At 41.6% G+C, this 17,809-nt stretch overlaps 1 protein-coding gene and 1 non-coding gene across 2 annotated transcripts; both read left to right on the top strand.

Moving 5' to 3' along the window:
* The first annotated feature begins 684 nt into the window (after positions 1-684).
* Positions 685-4,892, top strand: CFL2 (cofilin 2). The gene is made up of 3 exons (XM_019551848.1): positions 685-1,022; positions 1,119-1,195; positions 1,287-4,892. Exons 1-3 carry the CDS (start codon positions 763-765, stop codon positions 1,397-1,399), a joined length of 450 nt encoding a protein of 149 aa, XP_019407393.1. The 5' UTR covers positions 685-762; the 3' UTR covers positions 1,400-4,892.
* A 9,954-nt stretch (positions 4,893-14,846) lies between these two features.
* Positions 14,847-14,918, top strand: TRNAC-GCA. The gene has a single exon. It is a non-coding gene; the product is annotated as a tRNA-Cys (tRNA).
* The last annotated feature ends 2,891 nt before the right edge of the window (positions 14,919-17,809 follow it).

Genomic DNA, 17,809 nt, shown 5'->3' with positions numbered 1-17,809 from the left:
GGGCCCGCGGTGGCGCTGGCATTGTCTGCCGGGCCGACTCCTTTGTGCGGCGGAGGCTCGTGGGCCCGGCCCCGGCCCCGGCCCCGGGCCCTGACAACGCGGCCGCGGCCGAGGAAGGAGCCGCTTCCCGGCTCTTTGTGGCAGCGCCGCGGCTCTGAGCCGATCCGGGCCGGGAGAGTCAGCCCTTCCCCCCCCCCCCGCACACACCGCACTGCTTGGAGGGGGGTTTCTCCTTCGTTATTGTTCCCGAGGGTATTAGCATGAAGCCAAATCCCGCGTTTTGAAGCTAGGCTGACACAAGGCAGAAAACATTTGTGTTGCTGCTACAGCCTGACATCACCCAGCAAAACTAGAAGCATGACAGGGCTGGGGAGGCACCGCTGCCGCATTTGTTCCACTGCAGGAAAAAAACCAGAAGCGCCTGCCCCTGTACCTGGCTGAGTCAAGCCGCTAGGTCCGTAGGTCGTCACTTGACATCTGGATTAGATCTTTGGTCTGGTTTGACTGATCAGTTTTATGTAAGAGGATCCTACTGGGATCACAAATGAGTAACTCGGGGCCCAATTTTTGCCTTGTGTTGTATCCCTCAGGTTTTTAGAGCGCTAGAATTTTGCTCATAGTTTGCAGAGTAAACTTACAGTACAGGCAAGTGTGCAGTCCTCTGGTGAGCGCTTTGTATTGAGGCTAAATTATGCCTTTCGTCTCATTTTGCAGGCTTCTGGAGTGACAGTGAATGATGAAGTCATAAAGGTTTTTAATGACATGAAAGTAAGGAAATCATCAACCCCAGAAGAGATCAAAAAAAGAAAGAAAGCTGTTCTCTTCTGCTTAAGCGATGACAAGAAACAAATCATTGTGGAGGAATCAAAGCAGATATTGGTTGGCGATATTGGAGATACCGTGGAGGACCCCTATACATCCTTCGTCAAGTTACTACCTTTGAATGATTGCCGATATGCTTTGTATGATGCCACATACGAGACAAAGGAGTCTAAGAAAGAAGATCTGGTATTTATATTCTGGTGTGTAAAATCAAAGTTTGCTGTCTTTAAACCAGATGTTCTTGACTTCCTGCCTAATTATGGGTAGTTGAATAACTACTTTATTTCCTTGGACAGGGCTCCTGAAAGTGCACCTTTAAAAAGCAAGATGATCTACGCGAGCTCTAAAGATGCCATTAAAAAGAAATTTACAGGTACAGACTTCAAATAACCCACAAAACAGTTGCAATATCTTCTTGATGTTAAGGTACTGAGCAAATGCATCTTTGTTCTTTTGTCTTTCAGGTATTAAACACGAGTGGCAAGTAAATGGTTTGGATGATATTAAGGACCGTTCAACGCTTGGAGAGAAACTGGGAGGCAATGTGGTAGTTTCACTTGAAGGAAAACCCTTATAAAAAGACAGACAAGTGCCATCTGGATCCTAAGGAGCTTCCATTTCTGCAGCTCATTCAATTGGAATAGCATTAGTCTCCCTTACCCCAGTCCCCTCCCTCTGCCAACTTCCCCTCCCTACACATCTGAAGAAGATGTTATTAAGTTAAGCAGTCTACCAGTGATTGCCATTAGACTGTTTAATCCTGGTAGTTTTATGTAGAACCCAAGGAATGCTTTCACGTCATACTCTTAGCCAAAACTGACGTTGCATGCATTCCTTGCAACATGTACAATGAATGTGATAGTTAATGTGAATAGTCTAGCAGACAGCAAAGGGTAAGCTAATTGAATGCCTTGAAAGTATTGTCCACTGGTCGGATGGTAGACTCTATTCAGTATTACTTACAGTTGCACTTGATTGCAGTTCCATGAGGCTCTTGTGCATTCATACACCTCACCTGCCTTGACAAGCCTATTTTTGTGACATGGCAGCACACAACACTATGCATTTAAAGCACTTTTTTGTAATATGTTTTACCCTGCCCCCTCAAAGGAATGCCAATTAAGTTGCTGTAACTGTGTCATCAAACTATTGTAGTACCTCAGTTTTCATTCCTGTTACATGCATATCTTTATAAATGAAGTAGCTGTTACGATGCCTTCTTGTTTTCCATTGAATGTACACTACTGAACAGGAGTAGAGGTTATCTGTTTACCATGTGAGTCTCGGAACACTAAAGTTGTTTTGTAAAACATCATTCATGATGGCAATTTCTGTATTAAAAAGAGCCTTAAATGGAACACTGTTTTTGAGATCAAAAAAAACACAACCCAGCTGGCCACGTTGCAATAAAACTTGTGGCTTATTACAGAACGTTGCCTTGTTTTCATTGGAAAATATAGTTTTTAAGTATGTTTAAAGTAAGCATATTTTGAATAACTTAACTTCTGTGGGAAGTATTGTAAAGGTAAACAATTGTTAATTTTGGCTTAAATAACAGACTTTTTTTTTTTGGTTCTAGCCATGGTTTAGGCACTGCTTTACAATACTTTTAAGACTGTTCTGTTGAATGGATAGAGAACCTAGTCACAGATCATATCTTATAACCAAACAAGTTACCATTTATTAGGGAGCATTAGATCCAAACTCATCTGAAATGTGCAAAATATGAACCCGTCAACCATGTAGTGCACTTATTTGAAGACTCTTAAAGTTCTATAAGTCAGAGGCAAATGCTTTAATACAATTTTACAGCTCTTTGTTATATAGTAATAGGGAGAAAATATCATAGGGTATTTAAATTACAGGTTATGAATTGTTAAATATTCACTGCAACTACAAAAAGCTGCCATTTAATACTAACTTGGTACAAGAAATATTTTTAATGAACTGTTTCATTTAGTAATTCTGTGTAAATAGAACTGGAAAGTGTTTGCCACTACTAAGTCTTGCATCAGGGACATGATTTGACTAAAAGCCAGACACAGCTCTCCTTATAGAGAATTTGATCTGCTCTGTGTGAGCAATCCTCCGTTAGCCAGAGCTATTTATGGCAAACACATGCTTTTGTATCTTGTCATCGTTATCCACAAATGGCAAAACTGGACATGATTCCGCTGGTATGCATAAAGGAACACTGTTAGGCAGCCAATCACAGCTGAAATGTACATGCTGCTAGAAGGAATGCTTTTAACATTACCTTATTTTAAAAAGTTGGTAGAGTAGAGCTAATGAAGTTTTAAATGTTGGTACTTTTACTTTTAGTCTTGAGCCCTTCCTCAGTGAAGCAGATGATGACAGGGTTTTTTTTTTTTTATATAAATCAAAAGACCTAGTAAAGTTGTAATTAGACTCTCTTGTCCCCATAGAACTTTTTAAGACTTTATTTTAGACTTTCAGCTGTCCCTATGTCTTGCACACTTTGATATGTATTTTATGTAGATGAAAGGCTATACAACTAATAAGGCACGATGCACACTCACAGTACTAAATGTATAAGGAGTCTTGACCATGTATTTCAAACCTTTCCTTTCTGGTTTCTTTTACTAAGTTTGAGAAGTAACTGATGATATGTGTCAGAGTTATTGATAAGATATTTTGATTCATCAAGATTAGTTTCCTTATTTCCAGTTATGTTGTGTCCAGAGCTTGGTTAATGTAAGGGTCTAATTTGTGCTCAATGCTTTCTTTTAATTTGAGGTCACTATAGTACAGTGTAATCCATTAAAATTATAGTCTTTAAATTATTGATCATATGTGCAACTTCATTTTAAAGTATTTTGGCTTTGTCTAATTAAGATGTTAAATTTTAATAAACCGTTAAAATCCCATTTTAGGTGGTCAGCATTCTAAAGATGTTCTCTGTTGAAATTTAATTTTGTCCTCTGCTGCAAATAGTTTTGGAAGGATGTCTGTGGTTTCTTAATTGAATATTAGAGGTTACACTTTTTTTTAAAGCTAGCTTAAGTGTGTATTCAGTCAAATCCACATGAATGAATATAAAATCAAACTCAAAATTTATTTTATGTTGGGTCCAGAGCTGAGACCTGGATCTAAAACAGCTTTTGGATTAAAGATTTCTAGTCTGCCTTCAATCTGTTTTTGAAACGGTACTGATTAGTGTGAGGTCCAGTTTGGTAAAACATAGCTTGCTTTTAAAAATAGTGCTACAGAACTGTTGCTGTTTGAATTATAAAACAAACGAGAGGCAGCTGGCATCTGTTCCAAAATGGCCTGTCAGCTGTTGTTTTCTGTCATGCAAAATGATGAGGGCCTCATTGTGATCTAGAAGTAAAGGAAAAGCCTCTCAAGCCGAATATCTTCTTTGTATCTCTGTGACATTTGGGTATCTTGTCTTCAGTTATTTAATTGATAAAGAAGTGTAAAATAAAAGTTTTCATGAGAGTAGCTTGTGCAGAAACGGCACTTTTTTAATAAAAATCACTTTTCCCGCTTAATATGCTCACCTTTCCAACTTACAAGAGGGACTGATTTCCCCTCTCAAACAAATCAACCTTGAATAAGAATAGGTGAGGAATGCATCTAAGACCATTCTTCAGATATGAATAAGAAATTGAGGTAACCAGTAAAGTAAAGCCTCTCAGTGATGTTACCAAAGCTGTTGTACATAATTTGACCATCACAAAAATCACTCTGAGCTCAAACTTGGGACAGAGCTTGGGTTCTTCAAGTAGAAGAGCCTTTTGCTTTCATATAGTTTATTTAAAACTAGCAGTGTTATTCTACAAAAATCTAATTCCTAATTGCTATATCTTAATTCTGAGTAGCACCCTTATTATATCAGAAATGAGTTCATGGCTAGTCATATTTTTATCAACCTCTCCCATAGTCTCATATTCATGATTTGAATTTTAATGGTCATGTATTGAAGAGAAACACACCAGTAATATTCAGAGGGCTCACAGTGCAGCATCTGTTCAAGGTATTAAATTTCTTTTAAATTATCTCAGATTCTGAAAATGTGGCTTAAATAAAACTCATTTAAAACAATAGCCTCAGGTGGTGTTCAGTTTATTTGTATTAGAGACCACACTTCTACTCTCCAATTTTGGCTGCTTTGTGAGGCAGAGCTTGCAGTCTAAATCCACTGGAATTGCCATACTAGATCATATCTGTGGTCCATCCAGTTGCAGGAGAGGCCAGTACCAAAGAGAATATATGAGCCCCATCGTAAACAGTTGTTGGATATTTTGGCCCTTATAATGTGGCCTATTCTGCTGTCTAATAGATCGGCGTAAGTCTTTAGGAATGAGTTTTATATCCTTTTCAGAGCTTGTGTTATAACTTTGTATTACTGATATTCGTATACATACATAATTTTACAAAGTTCTTGAACTCAGCACCTTCTGTGGCAAGGAGTTCTACTAAAAATATTTCTTTATCAGATCTACAGGGGTATATATAGGTTGTAGCCGTGATAAGAACCTTGTCTTATTGGATCTGAAATTTGTTGCCATGTACTGTTTTTGCAATCCTCTCTGCTTGTGTTAGGAGAGGGACAGTGGAAATTCTTACTTTAGACTGGATAGAACAGGAGAGAGAGAAATGAATACCGAAGCAAAATGTATGCAGCATGTCAAAAGCACCAAGCTTATTAGTTTACATCTCCATTCTCTCAAGTCTCCTATTTCATAATTTCCTTCCCTAATTACCTTCTTTCTGCCTCAGCCTGTGCTGAATGCCCTTCACTGGCTCCACAGAAAGAGTCTTAGGTCCTTTAGATGGATACAAATGTAATTTCAGTGCTACTTTTCATTTTCTTCAAACCAAAGAAATAACTACTAGTTTGCAACTAATCTACAAACTAGTCAGGTTGCCTATGATATTTTGAAGAAAGTTGGTAGATGTTAAAAGACCCCAAAAAGCTATATGTGGTTTTACTCAGAGAACAAGCATGATAAATTGATCTTTGAAGTAATTTTTATCTCTTATGTTTGACAAATATGCGGCATTAAAAGTGGATTGTGTGTTAAACATACTGTTAGCTGGGTGTCATATTCATGTTGGTCTTTTTTGTTCAGTCCTTAAAAAAAATCCCAGTGTTTTAGGTATTTTTCATCTACATCATCTGGTATATATATAAGTTTTTACTTTTTAATTTGACCATATTGCAAATTCTTATACATCAGTAATGAAGGTAAACGTGTGCTATGTGGTTTCATTAAAATTGTTGACACCTTGCATTTCTGGAATGTTGCCTCTTTCTGATTCTTAATATAGCATTAATACTTCTGTTGTACATTTATTTGTTTATACTCTTTTTGTACAGAGTGGAAGGAGTGTTGGAGAAAACACCTGGAAGTTGCTGTGGAAGTATTAATTGCTAGAATCCTCAGAAATATCAGTGTAGATGGGTGGTAGAAAATTAACATACAAACCTTGCCCCTCCCCCCCAATGTTTTTCTGTTGTACTGAACAGACTTGTGAATGTGTAGCCATAACCACGTCTCCTTTTTCTTCTGCCTCATATTTAAAAAAAAACAGCTGTGTCACTGCAAATCCCTACCATCTGCCCACCCTGTTCCATAAAGCTTTTACTGGCAGCCTCTCCTCTTCTACCTTTTAGTATGTTTTCTCATCTCTTTGTGACTATTCTGTATGAATGTAGTATAGAAAAGCTAAGAACAAAATTCTACACCACTTCTAGCATAGCTGCCTTACTAATTTAAGTTCAAAGCATCAGAAAAGCTTTAAGCAGAGTCACAGAGTATGTATCTGCTTGAAAAAGACATAGTAACCCCACCCCCCGCTTCTCCAGCCCCAGTTGTAGCTGCTTTCTTGTATGAGCAGCAGCGCTGCATTCATTTGTGCCCTCTGATTAAGGCTAACGTGGGAGCTAAGCTTTTCTTCCATTTCAGCTGTTTCAACAGAAAATCGAACTTGAATGCAGCAAAGATGATGCAGAAAGTGGGGGAGGGAGATAAAGAGCAAGCACTTCATAGAAAAACACGATGAAGGCAAAGGCTTAAATACGTCAAACCAAATAGAGATTTACTTACTGTCTGTTTCTAATGTGAATTTTTCAGCTTTAAAAACCAAACTCTAATCATTTCTTACTCTGTACACAATTATTCCACAGTATCTCTGAGCCCGTTTAAAGTTTTAGAGGATAAAATGGAAATCTAAAAATGTGAAATAAAAATTAAATCATTTTTTAAAATCTTTTAAATATGAAGCCATGGGATAGTGAGACATCTTGTGGTCTTGAAAGTCTTGCAATAGATGTACCTGACATTTGTTTAAAGACTGGTTGAACTGTCCAGTTTGTTAGCTGAAACGTACCAGCTTTAGGAATTGTGGCGAAGTGTTACAGTTTTTTACTGGACAATTCCAAATTAACTTGTGGATGTGGCTTTTAGGCCTTTAGGCTTTAGGTGTAACTTAACCATGTAACTCTTCCTACCTGTAATTATTCAGTGTGGCTGTGTTAATGCTCAGAATCCAACTAACTGCAGCCTGATGACATTTAAATGATCAGTCTTGTCAAAATCAGCAGTTGTTTAAATGCCATTAATTTTAATTTGACGGCCTGATATTTATTTTCCAACAAGGATGTCTCTTACAAAAGATTAGGTCTCTTCCAGATGGGCAGTGCCTGTTACAGATGCTGATAAAAAGGTTGAGAACGGGTCAGACCATTAGGATCAGAACAGCTTATTTTGCTGTCTCAGGTGGATAAATTGCCTAGGCTGGGTCATATCTGGAGTTGTGTGGCAGCAATGTGTAAAGATGCCCTCCTTCATGGAAACTGTTGGAACATAATTTTCTTTGAAGAATTGCTTGCAGATAGAATGGATAGACAGTTTATGTTGCTGATGGCCTCGGTAGCCCATCTGTCTGAGTAAACTTTGGAATTTTAGCCTTCCACACTTTTCGAGAGAGGAAAAAATAACTCCTTATATTTCTTCTTTCATTACAATATGGAACATGTGACCAAAGTGTAGCTTAGCTGTCAACACCTGCAGTCCAACCCAGCTGTCTTCCAGTGGCGGCTACTGTAACAGATAATTGTGTTACACTGAAAAGTAGAAATTTTGTTCGGGCACTGTATGCTAGAAAAGAGAAGCAGGTCTGCAGATACTCTGGTTAGGCCGTAACAGGAGCTTATATTGGATATTGTGGAGGCTGTGTCTTCACTAGACCTTTGGGAAATCTCCCATTGCTGCATTAATACCACTATACTGCCACTGGCTCAAGGCAGTTTAGGTGCCATTGTGGTAATAAATGCTAGAATTCACGAGGCATTGGTATACTACTGTTGCTACCACTTGTGTTAGTGTAAAGGTAGGATGTTTCCCAAAACAGTTTAGCATATGCCAGACATCAGGGGAACACAGTTCTATGCTAATGTATCTATTTATGGCATCTGATTCAGCAGTGGTCTCTATGTACCAAGGAAATGCAAGGATGAATATATATTTAACATAAATAGTATTTCTAAGCACTTGCTTATTTTGAAAAGACTTAGCACAGTATATTAAAAATGGATTATTATTTGAAGTGGAAGAAATTCCATTTGGGTTTGAATTAAATACAGTCTAGCTGAAAGGATTGAAGGAACTTAGAGCTTTCTCCATTTTTTACCATTTTTTACTTTAGATCTGATGATGTTAAAAATAGTTTTGCTGTTGTAACAGCAAGGCAATCTGGGAAGATAAGACTCATTTCCTTTTGCATCAGCAGTTTAAGTGAGGCATGCATACAGCTGATGTCACATGCTTTTTAAAACAATGCCTAGATGAAAGTCTGGGTAATGAACAAAAATGTGAGCCTTTTTTTAAACATTTTTTTTTAAAGTTCATTTTTAAAATTAAAATTAATACACACTTTTATGCAGCTGTTTCCAGCACAACATTAAGCTTCGAAACATAAAATGAATACTTAGTAGAAGACTGGTAGCTTTCTTAAATTCACTGTGATCTCTGCTGAAGTTTTTAATGATGTTTTGTTTCCCTTTAAGGCTGGCAGTTTTTTGAGAGGTAGTGGTATTGTCACACACAAGAGTTGTATCCCACTGTAATCTAATTATATATTGGATTAGACTGCTTTCAAAGAAAGGAGTTTTATAACTGTACTGATGACTATTCCAGAAATTTTTTTAGTTCTCAACATGTGGGTGTAATTCCCTGCTCCCACCTCATAGAGTGCTTGCTAGTTCATAATGTGTGCTTCTTTGTTTATTTGTGTTAGAAGAATCTTCATAGTTGAAGCATATGTTTTCTTTAAAAAGTGTTAGTGCTTTTAATACAAAATGTCTCAAGTAAAACTTTTTTTTGTATAGGCATGAATTGTAATACCCCACTATTAATGGGAATTACACAGAAAACAAATCATTTGTGAGATAAAGAAGAAAGCTTAATGCATGTATTTCATGGCTGGAGAGCCTTCTATGAACAACCTGTAAAATAAACACAAAAGAAAGTGGAGAAGCATGGGCCTCAGTTTCACATTTTCCAGTTACCAGTATATAGACCAAGTTCCATTGTTCCCATTTAACACAATATCTTTGATTAGGGTGAAGAAGAGTCACTAATGTAAAACTGTACTCAGAGCAGAGACTTACATGGAGTTATTGTGGAGAAAAGAATAAATGGTATGCTTGACCCATTTTTAGAGCTATTTCTTCCCTAATTTAGGAACAAACTTGGGATCAAAGTCAATCAGTTAAGGAAAATGCACAAATAGATTTGCTGAGACAATTTGAGATCGCTCACTAGGAATGGGATTATTATTTGTAGCTCTTAATCCTGAAATAATCATGGTCTACCTCGTCAATCATGTAGTAGTACTTGAAAGAGACGAATATTGCAGATACTCTGTGGTATGCATCTGAGATCATTTTCTATTGTTATAAATATTGAGCCTTAGAGATAAATATAGAATAGAATAGTTAAATATGTGATGACCATTTTGTTACATAGTTCACTAAAAACATCATGATACTGGTGTGACACTGGTCTTCTCTCTGCAGAAAAAAGCAAAAAACATATGGTTTCCCTTCCTACAGTGAACAACAATTTCTCTCAATCTATTTCTTAGCGATTACTTTAATGTTATCTTTTAAAATTACTCTTCCTGCTATTAGAGGTGGATGCTGGGAAGAAAAGTGCATAAATGACATGAATTGTGGTGCTTGGAAGTCTTTTGACATTAAGGTCAGGTATACTTATTTAACGGTTAGTCTCTTTTCCCTTTTCTTTCCTTCATAGATGTGGGAGTTTCTCAGCTTCTCTCTTCCTTTACTGCCTTCTTTTGTCCCAGTCCCTAATCCCCTCTGGACCTACTTTCACCTGCTCCATTACTCTAAACACATCCTGTCTCTTCTTCCTCAGGATATAAGCATGCTTTAGTGAGTCTCTCCCATTTTAACAAGTACATTTGACTGCCAGGGCACGGGGAAGGGAAGGGGTATGTGGGGGTGGCAGATCAAGGCCCCTGTGGTTAGGGAGGGAGTAGGGCAAGGGTAGGAGCAGGGGCAGTTGCCCAGCTAGAATGGGGCATGGGATAGAGCTGCAGGCAGCTCGGCCGGAGGGTGCAGGGGGGTAGCTCCTGCCCCAGGGGAGGCATGGGGGGCATGTGCCCCCTGGATTTGTGCATGGGGCAAGGGCAGGCTGCCCGCTATGAGCTCAGGACCAAGGGCTGCATGCCTCTTCCCATTGGGGGCTGGGCCGGGGCTATGTTCAGGGTAGGCGGGGATAGGGCACAGGGGGTGGCGGTACTGGGAGGGGGAGCTATAGTGTGGGCTACAGCCAGCCCCAAATTCACCATAGCCCAGCCCCATGTTCCCTCCTCCCAGTGCTGCTGCCACACACCCAGAGCACAACCCTGGCTCAGCCCCTTCTACCAGGAGGAGGCTGGCGCAGTCCCTGGCCCTGAGCCCTCAGCGGCGGCCCACCCTTGCCCTGCACACAAATGGGGGCGCATGCTCCCCATGCCTCCCTTGGGGGTGCGTGCAGCCATAGGGAGCTGGCCCCTGCCCCCCCTGCATGGCCCAGATGAGCCGCCTATGGCTCTGTTTTGTGCCCCACTCTGGCTGGGCAGTGCCTGCTTCAGCTCCAGCCCCACTCCTTCCTGCACTGTGGTGGCCTTGATCTGCTCCCCACCATGCTCCTTTCCTCCCTCACACCCCTTTCCTCCCACAGATTTACTGGCCAGATGCTGATCTCCAAGCTGCTGGGCTGCATATCAGCTACTGGATCGGTATCAGCCGAAATGGCTAGTTAATAATTGGTAGTCGGTACTGGCCAAAAAAAACTTTATCAGTGCACCCTTACTTGTGAGTGTGCATAAGCTGATCCATTGCAACAGTTTTGTGCATCTGTTTTATCTCATAAGTAAAAAGCTAAATCACAATAACTTGCACAAGTTTAATTGAGTGAATTATGACAGGTTAGCTCAGTGATTGTGAACTTGGACTTGAGGCATTCCTCTATAACTTTTATGAACTGAGTGACGCCCAGTTTCAAAACCTAATTTATATAGTAGCAGAGGTAGATGTTGGATTCTGGTTGAGAATCACTGGTTTGGCTTCTCTGCATTGCTGCAGAGAAACAGACATATGAAACAGTTTCCATGGATCAGTTTAATATGTGATAGCTGCCCCTTTACCTTTTAAATTGATATAACTGGTTTATCATCTAACATACCCTAAGATAAATCTTTTCATCCATACTACTTGCAGTTAGCCATCTGGGACAGTTTTTGTAAAAGTGGAGCTGTTCAGCCTCAGTTTCTTAGTCTAGTTGGATAAATCCTTCCCCCCCTAAATTGCCGTTGTGTTGTCAAGTGGAAATAATTAATTTCTTGTCTAGAACCTGTTTGGTATTACTGTACACTGCAACACAGACTTTATTTGATTCCTTTGTGCATTTCAGTGATGGATGATGGGACTCCTGTGTATAATTTATATGTCAGCTTGTGAAAATGTCCTTACTTTAGAGACGAAAATATTTTTTGTCACCTTTTGCTGCACTTAACACTGAGGAAATGATTCATCTGTAGGGGAGTGAGGCAAATTCAATACCTGCTTGCATGTCATCTGCAGGGACAAAGTGTTGCAGATGTGGAACTAAAGGAGGAATTTATTCTACTGAGGACATGTCTACACGTGATGATACGTCACCATAGCAATGCACTACAGTGAGGAAGTGTCAGTGAGCAAAAACTGATGTCACAGCTATGGCGCTGTAGCAGTGCACTTCTTCATTATAGTGCGTTGCTATGGCACTGTAGTGCCTAAAAGTAACTGCAGGCGCACATGGTGCAGTATAGGCGGTTACTGCTCCGTCTTTTAGTACTTCTAAAAGGAAGTACCAAATGATAGCGTGGTAACAACGGCGCCATAGGGGCATGTGTAGAAGCGCTCTGAATCTCAGTTGTTGGTGATGTTGTATGAGACTGACAAAATATCATTTCAACTTGAGATCTTGGTTGGGTTTGCATTGCAAACAGGCAATCCCTTGCCTGTCTCCAACTCCCCATTGCTCTGTCAATGTCTTTCTGTCTGGGCCTTGGTAACCATCCCCCACTGAGAGCCACAATGTGAAATTTACTGGATTCCTGAGATTCTGAACTGCTGATTCTGAGCATTTCAGAGACTGGGCATCTTGCCATGCTGTTGTGTGCCTATGGGTGTAGGCAGGCATGCTCCATGTAGAGCATGACATACATTTTTTTGACTATTCAGAGATTAATGTTTCTTATGAGAACAAGCAGGTTTGTTTTTGCATTGGTTATTAAGCCTTTTGATGATACACACTTGATTTGGCTATCTTAATCAGTTTTGCTATTCTTATAGGGCCGGGGCGTGCAATTATTTCAGGTGGAGGGCCACTTACTGAGTTTTGGCAAGCCATCAAGGGCCACATGACAGGTAGCCAGGGGCAGATAAATATTAATTTTCTAAATTTTTTAGGGGCCCTGTGGGCCGGATACAGTGCCCTGATGGGCTGCATCTGGCCCACAGGCCGCATTTTGTCTACCCCTGTTATAGGGCCAACTTTAGTTGAATAGGTTTGAATAGTGGAATAAGTTTATACACTTACCATAACATAGTAAGAAAACAAGAGTAATGGGCAAAGCATTGTATTTAATATGCATTTAGCATTCAGATGATGGGCAAAACTAGAGTAAAATGCATATTGACCTGTAATTCTGTAAGGGCCATTTCAAGCTTAGCATATGCAAATGCAGCTTCCATTGAAATCAGAGGAGATTATGCCTGGTTCTTGGAGAGCTGAATTTGCTGGAAACACTGGGAATGGAGTGGTGCAAGTTAAGGGGAAAAAGGAGACAAAGTACAAGTATACTTTTGATTAGCACAGTTACAGTAATATAGCTGTGTTTAACACAAAATGCCAGCGATACCATTATGTACCTCACTGCATGTAAAAGTGGATTTCCTTGTTATTTAGAATATGTATTCCAGGCCAGAATTCAACATGCATGGTCTCCACATAGGAGCAAGTTTTCTGTTACCAATTTTTTCTTATCAAAAGTAAGTTATCTATGGTACAATAGGCAGAAGGTAGGGTATGATGGCACTTTAGAGACTAATTGGTTCAGAGGGGCATGAGCTTTGCCAGAAAATGACCTTGGGCAATAGAGTTTTACTTCTGTGCATGCGCAGAAGTGACACCATCTTGGCAGAGCTAAGTGGTTCAGTGGCTATCTTATACCTAGGCATAGGATCTAGACATTCTTCCAACTAAATCTCCTGAAGGGCGCAGTCTAGTAGATGTGCTCTGCACATGCCTAACACACCAGCAGTATTGATTACAGCATAAAACAGTAGCTACAGGCATTTTAATTAAAAAATGACAAGAGACAATGAGAAGCGTCTCCTCAGTGAAGTGCAATGCATAGAAGGCTTTTGTCTGAAACTGAATAAGACATCAGCTGAGCTGAGTGAACTCCAGTGAGGCCCTGCAACATGGTGGCCTGTCCTTTTTAGAGGGGGCAACCTGCTCTGTTAAATACCTGCAGCTGTAGGAGGGCTGCTGATAGGGGAGTGGCTCACTGGGAGCTTACAAACCCCAAAGAGAAGAGCAGCAGGGCAGCAAACTGCTGCTGTTAGCATAGGCAATATGCGCCTCCTGAGGCTGAGGGGACATGGTGACTGCCCACAGGCAATGGCAGCACAGTCATGGCGGTGGCGACAAGGGACTGCCCATAGTCAGCTGTGCTGACATTGGTGGTGAGGGTGGGCTGAGCAGGGACTGTCTGCAGGAGGCTGCAGCAGTGGGGGGTGGGGTTCTCCCACAGCCAATCACCACCTGGGGGAGACGGAGTCCCACTGCAGCCAGGCGCTGATCCCAGAAGTGCCGGCCACATGCCCGAAAGTGCCAGCGACACTTCTTGGGTGGGGGTTTGGCACCAGTGCTCTGCCTGCCCCCCTTGCCCATCACAAAAGCCAGAGTGCTTTCTCTTTTGGGGGACACCAGCTCTTTCAGGGGGTGCACATGCACCCCCGTGCACCTCCTGTGTGTTGTCTCTGGCTCACAACTGTTCCCTATCAGCCATAGACAAGTGGTGGGCTGAACTGCTTGCTGCATGGAGGGCCAGACTTCTGTGTGACAGCTGTGTTGTTTTTAATAGACCAAATAGTTAAACTTATATAATGATAAAGCAGCAGTATCTTGCTTACAGTTCTCCTGCAATTCCCCCCACAAACATAACAAACTTAGACATAACACTCTTAAAGGTGTCCACATATCTTCTCCCTTTACATGTAACATACCCCCATGTAATATACTAACACTGACGATTTAATTCAACCCAGGTGCATGTGCACCCCCTGAGAGCTCTGGTGCACCCCCTGTCAGGCTGTGCTTCCTGTTTAGTCAGCAGGCAGGGGGAGGTGGGAGCACCAGTGCCCCCCTGTGGGTGCCAACCAGGGAGTGGGGCTGCCAGCAAAAGGGAGCAAAAGGGGCCTCACTTATTCAGAAGGGGGTATAGCTCAGTGGTAGAGCATTTGATTGCAGCTTAAGGGGTCCCTAGTTCAAATCCAGGTACCCCCTTGCTTTTTCCCAACATGCATCAAGGGGGGGCAGGAATGCTAAGAAGCCCCCATGGCTCAGCAAAGGCATCCAGGGATACCTGAGGGTGAAAAAGGAGGCCTACAAACAGTGGAAGCTTGGGGCTATCACAAAAGAGGATTACACATCCATAGCTCGGGACTTCAGGGAGGCTGTTCAGGAAGGCCAAGGCAGAGATGGAGCTAGGGTTACCAGCCAGAATTAAGGATAATAAAAAGTTATTTTTTGGCGGTCGGACTAGATGATCCGTCTAGGTCCCTTCCGACTCATTGATTCTATGATTCTAGTTTTAAACAGTGATCTTCCTCAGTTTCTCTGCATTCTCAATCCTCATTTGTTCAGTTCTTTTTTGGTTTCCTTGCTCAGATGTCTCTATTTCTGTGTCATTTTCAATCTCTTCTGTTGTTTTTTTGTTGCTTTGATGTTAGCTCTGTTTCCTTTGGTGAATCTCATGATGCTGCTTTTTTTCTCCTCTTTATGAGCTGCAAGTGTCATTTGTTCCTTCTTAATCCCAGTCTTTCTGGTGTGACTACTTTGTAGGACCTGGGAGCTACTTGATAGGAAAGTAGTGCTTTTTGTTTCTATGTTCATCCATCTGAAATAAGCACCATATCTTTGTTGTGCAGTTGGGGTAAGTCCCTGGAACACCTGTCATAGTACCATTTTTGTTTGAATTTGTGGAATGTTTTACATGTTTTTACTTTTCATTCTGATGAGCATCATCCACAAGATTTGGCAGCTTGGTTTTGAGTTTCCTGTTAAACAGCATTTCTGCTGGGGACAATCCATGTTTCATGGGTGTTGCCCTGTAATTTAAGAGTGACAGGTAAACATTGGTGTGTGAATCTGTAGCTTTTTTCAACAATTTCTTCACTATTTGTACTCCATTTTCCACCAGACTATTGGATTGTGGGTATTTAGGACTTGAAGTGTTGAGATGGAATCAATATTTGTTTGTAAACTCTTTAAACTCAGGACAGTTGAACTGAGGTCCATTATCTGTTCTCACAATTTGGGGAATCCCATGTGTACATGGTGCTCAATCAGTGGGATGTAATTAGGTGTGCTGAAATGTAGTTCTCACTCTTGGGGGCCTAGTTTGACAGCCAATGCTTATTTTAATCTCTGTGCCTGTATGTTCCACCTCTGTTCTCACCCACCATGACTTGAATTTAATTTATTTTGATCGGAAGGCTCCTAACTGGTTAAGAGCTTTAGGAAAGATCGATGGCTGTTTCCTTGAGGCTCCTACCTCCCCTTTTACGCCAATATTACACCAGACAGATGTTACTCTAGAATAGGCTCAAAGTCTCTTTATACAAGTTCAATGTCAATCGCTATAATGGAACAGTTAATTCAGTAAGGTATTATCTCAACTTAGGAAGAAAACTGTATTGGTGATGGACTCATAGTTAGATGTTTCCACATCCAGGTTCTCCACTCCTTGTTGTGGACCTTTTCGCGGGAAATCTCCAGTCTGGGTTTTACTCCAGTGCCCCTCTCGCTGGTCACGTCTCCAAATGACAGGACTTAAAATGCTCTCTGTCTATCCCCTCTTTGGGGTGGATTGTCTGTGTCTGATCAACCTTGTCCTCTGCCAGCCACTTCCCTCTTGTTGGCTTGTGAGCTGTTGTTGATCTTCCCTGGTGTGCAGGCATGACCGCCAGGGCTGGTCTTCCCTGGCTTGCCTGTCCTCATGCCAGTCTTCGCCGGCGTGCAGGCATGACTGCCAGTGCCGGTTTTCCCCGGCTTGCCTTCCACCAGCTGACTGCTGGCCCTCTTTTGAAGCCAGCTCCATGCTTCTGTCCAAACCAGAAGCAGCTGGATGCTCCCCAACATGCATTCAGCACATGCTTTTAAATTGTGCTGGAGGCTCTCCGCAGTCCCTTCACTGCTCCCCTGCTCCTGCCGAGATGTTCACTGGTTAGTATGCAGCTTCTGTGGCCCTTCCCAGGCGCAACACTTTTATCTCAGGGTCCAGCAGTTCCCTTCTGGCTGGTTCCCATTTGGGCCTCTCCTGGAACATGGGAGGCATGCTCACATGCCATGCCTAGCAAAAATCAATTTGATGTGAGTTATGACATGGTTTGCTGTTGTGCTTTTGAGCAATGCAATTTCAGGATAGTGAGACTAATAATCCAGCACTAATACATTATTTTTTCCTGCATGTATGAACAAGTCAATGCCTACTTGATACCACAGAGCTATGGACTCCTCCATGACCATCATGGGCTCTTTTCTTTGTGCTGATCTATACTTTAGGAATGTTGGACAAGCCTTCACAGCATCTTCTATGTCATTATTTATGGTGGGCCAATATAGAGCACCCCTAGCTCTCCTTTTCCATTTTTCAATGCCTAGATGCCCTTTATGTATTCTGTTTAACATGTATTTCTTTAGCACTGCTGGAACAACAAATTGTGAGCCTTTGAACAAAATGCCATCCAGTACTGACAGCTCTTCATTGACCTGAGGGTAGGGGTTAGGTTTATGGTTTCCAGGTCAACCAGCAGAAATATCTTCATAGTTTCATAGTCATAGTTGGTAGGGTCAGAAGGGACCTGAGCAGATCATCAAGTCCGACCCCCTGCCATGGCAGGAAAGAGTACTGGGGTCAAACAACCCCGGCAAAGTGTTCATCTAGACTCTTTTTAAAGACCAACCATTTCTCTTCGAGTTGGTTCCAGATCCTAGCCGCTCTGACAGTGAAGTAGCACCTCTTGATATCTAGCCTGAATCTACCCTCTGCCAGCTTGTGATCATTATTCCTTGTCACTCCTGGTAGTGCTTGGGGGAACAGGGACTTCTCCAGTGCCTGCTGGTCCCCCCTGACTAGTTTGTAACAGGCCACTAGATCCCCCCTCAGCCTTCTC

The sequence above is a fragment of the Crocodylus porosus genome, unplaced genomic scaffold (assembly GCF_001723895.1).
Source record: "Crocodylus porosus isolate Cpor-Errol unplaced genomic scaffold, CroPor_comp1, whole genome shotgun sequence".
NCBI classification, from domain to species: domain Eukaryota; kingdom Metazoa; phylum Chordata; order Crocodylia; family Crocodylidae; genus Crocodylus; species Crocodylus porosus.
The sequence above is the reverse complement of the archived record's forward strand: the minus strand, read 5'-3'. Positions and strand labels throughout refer to the sequence as shown.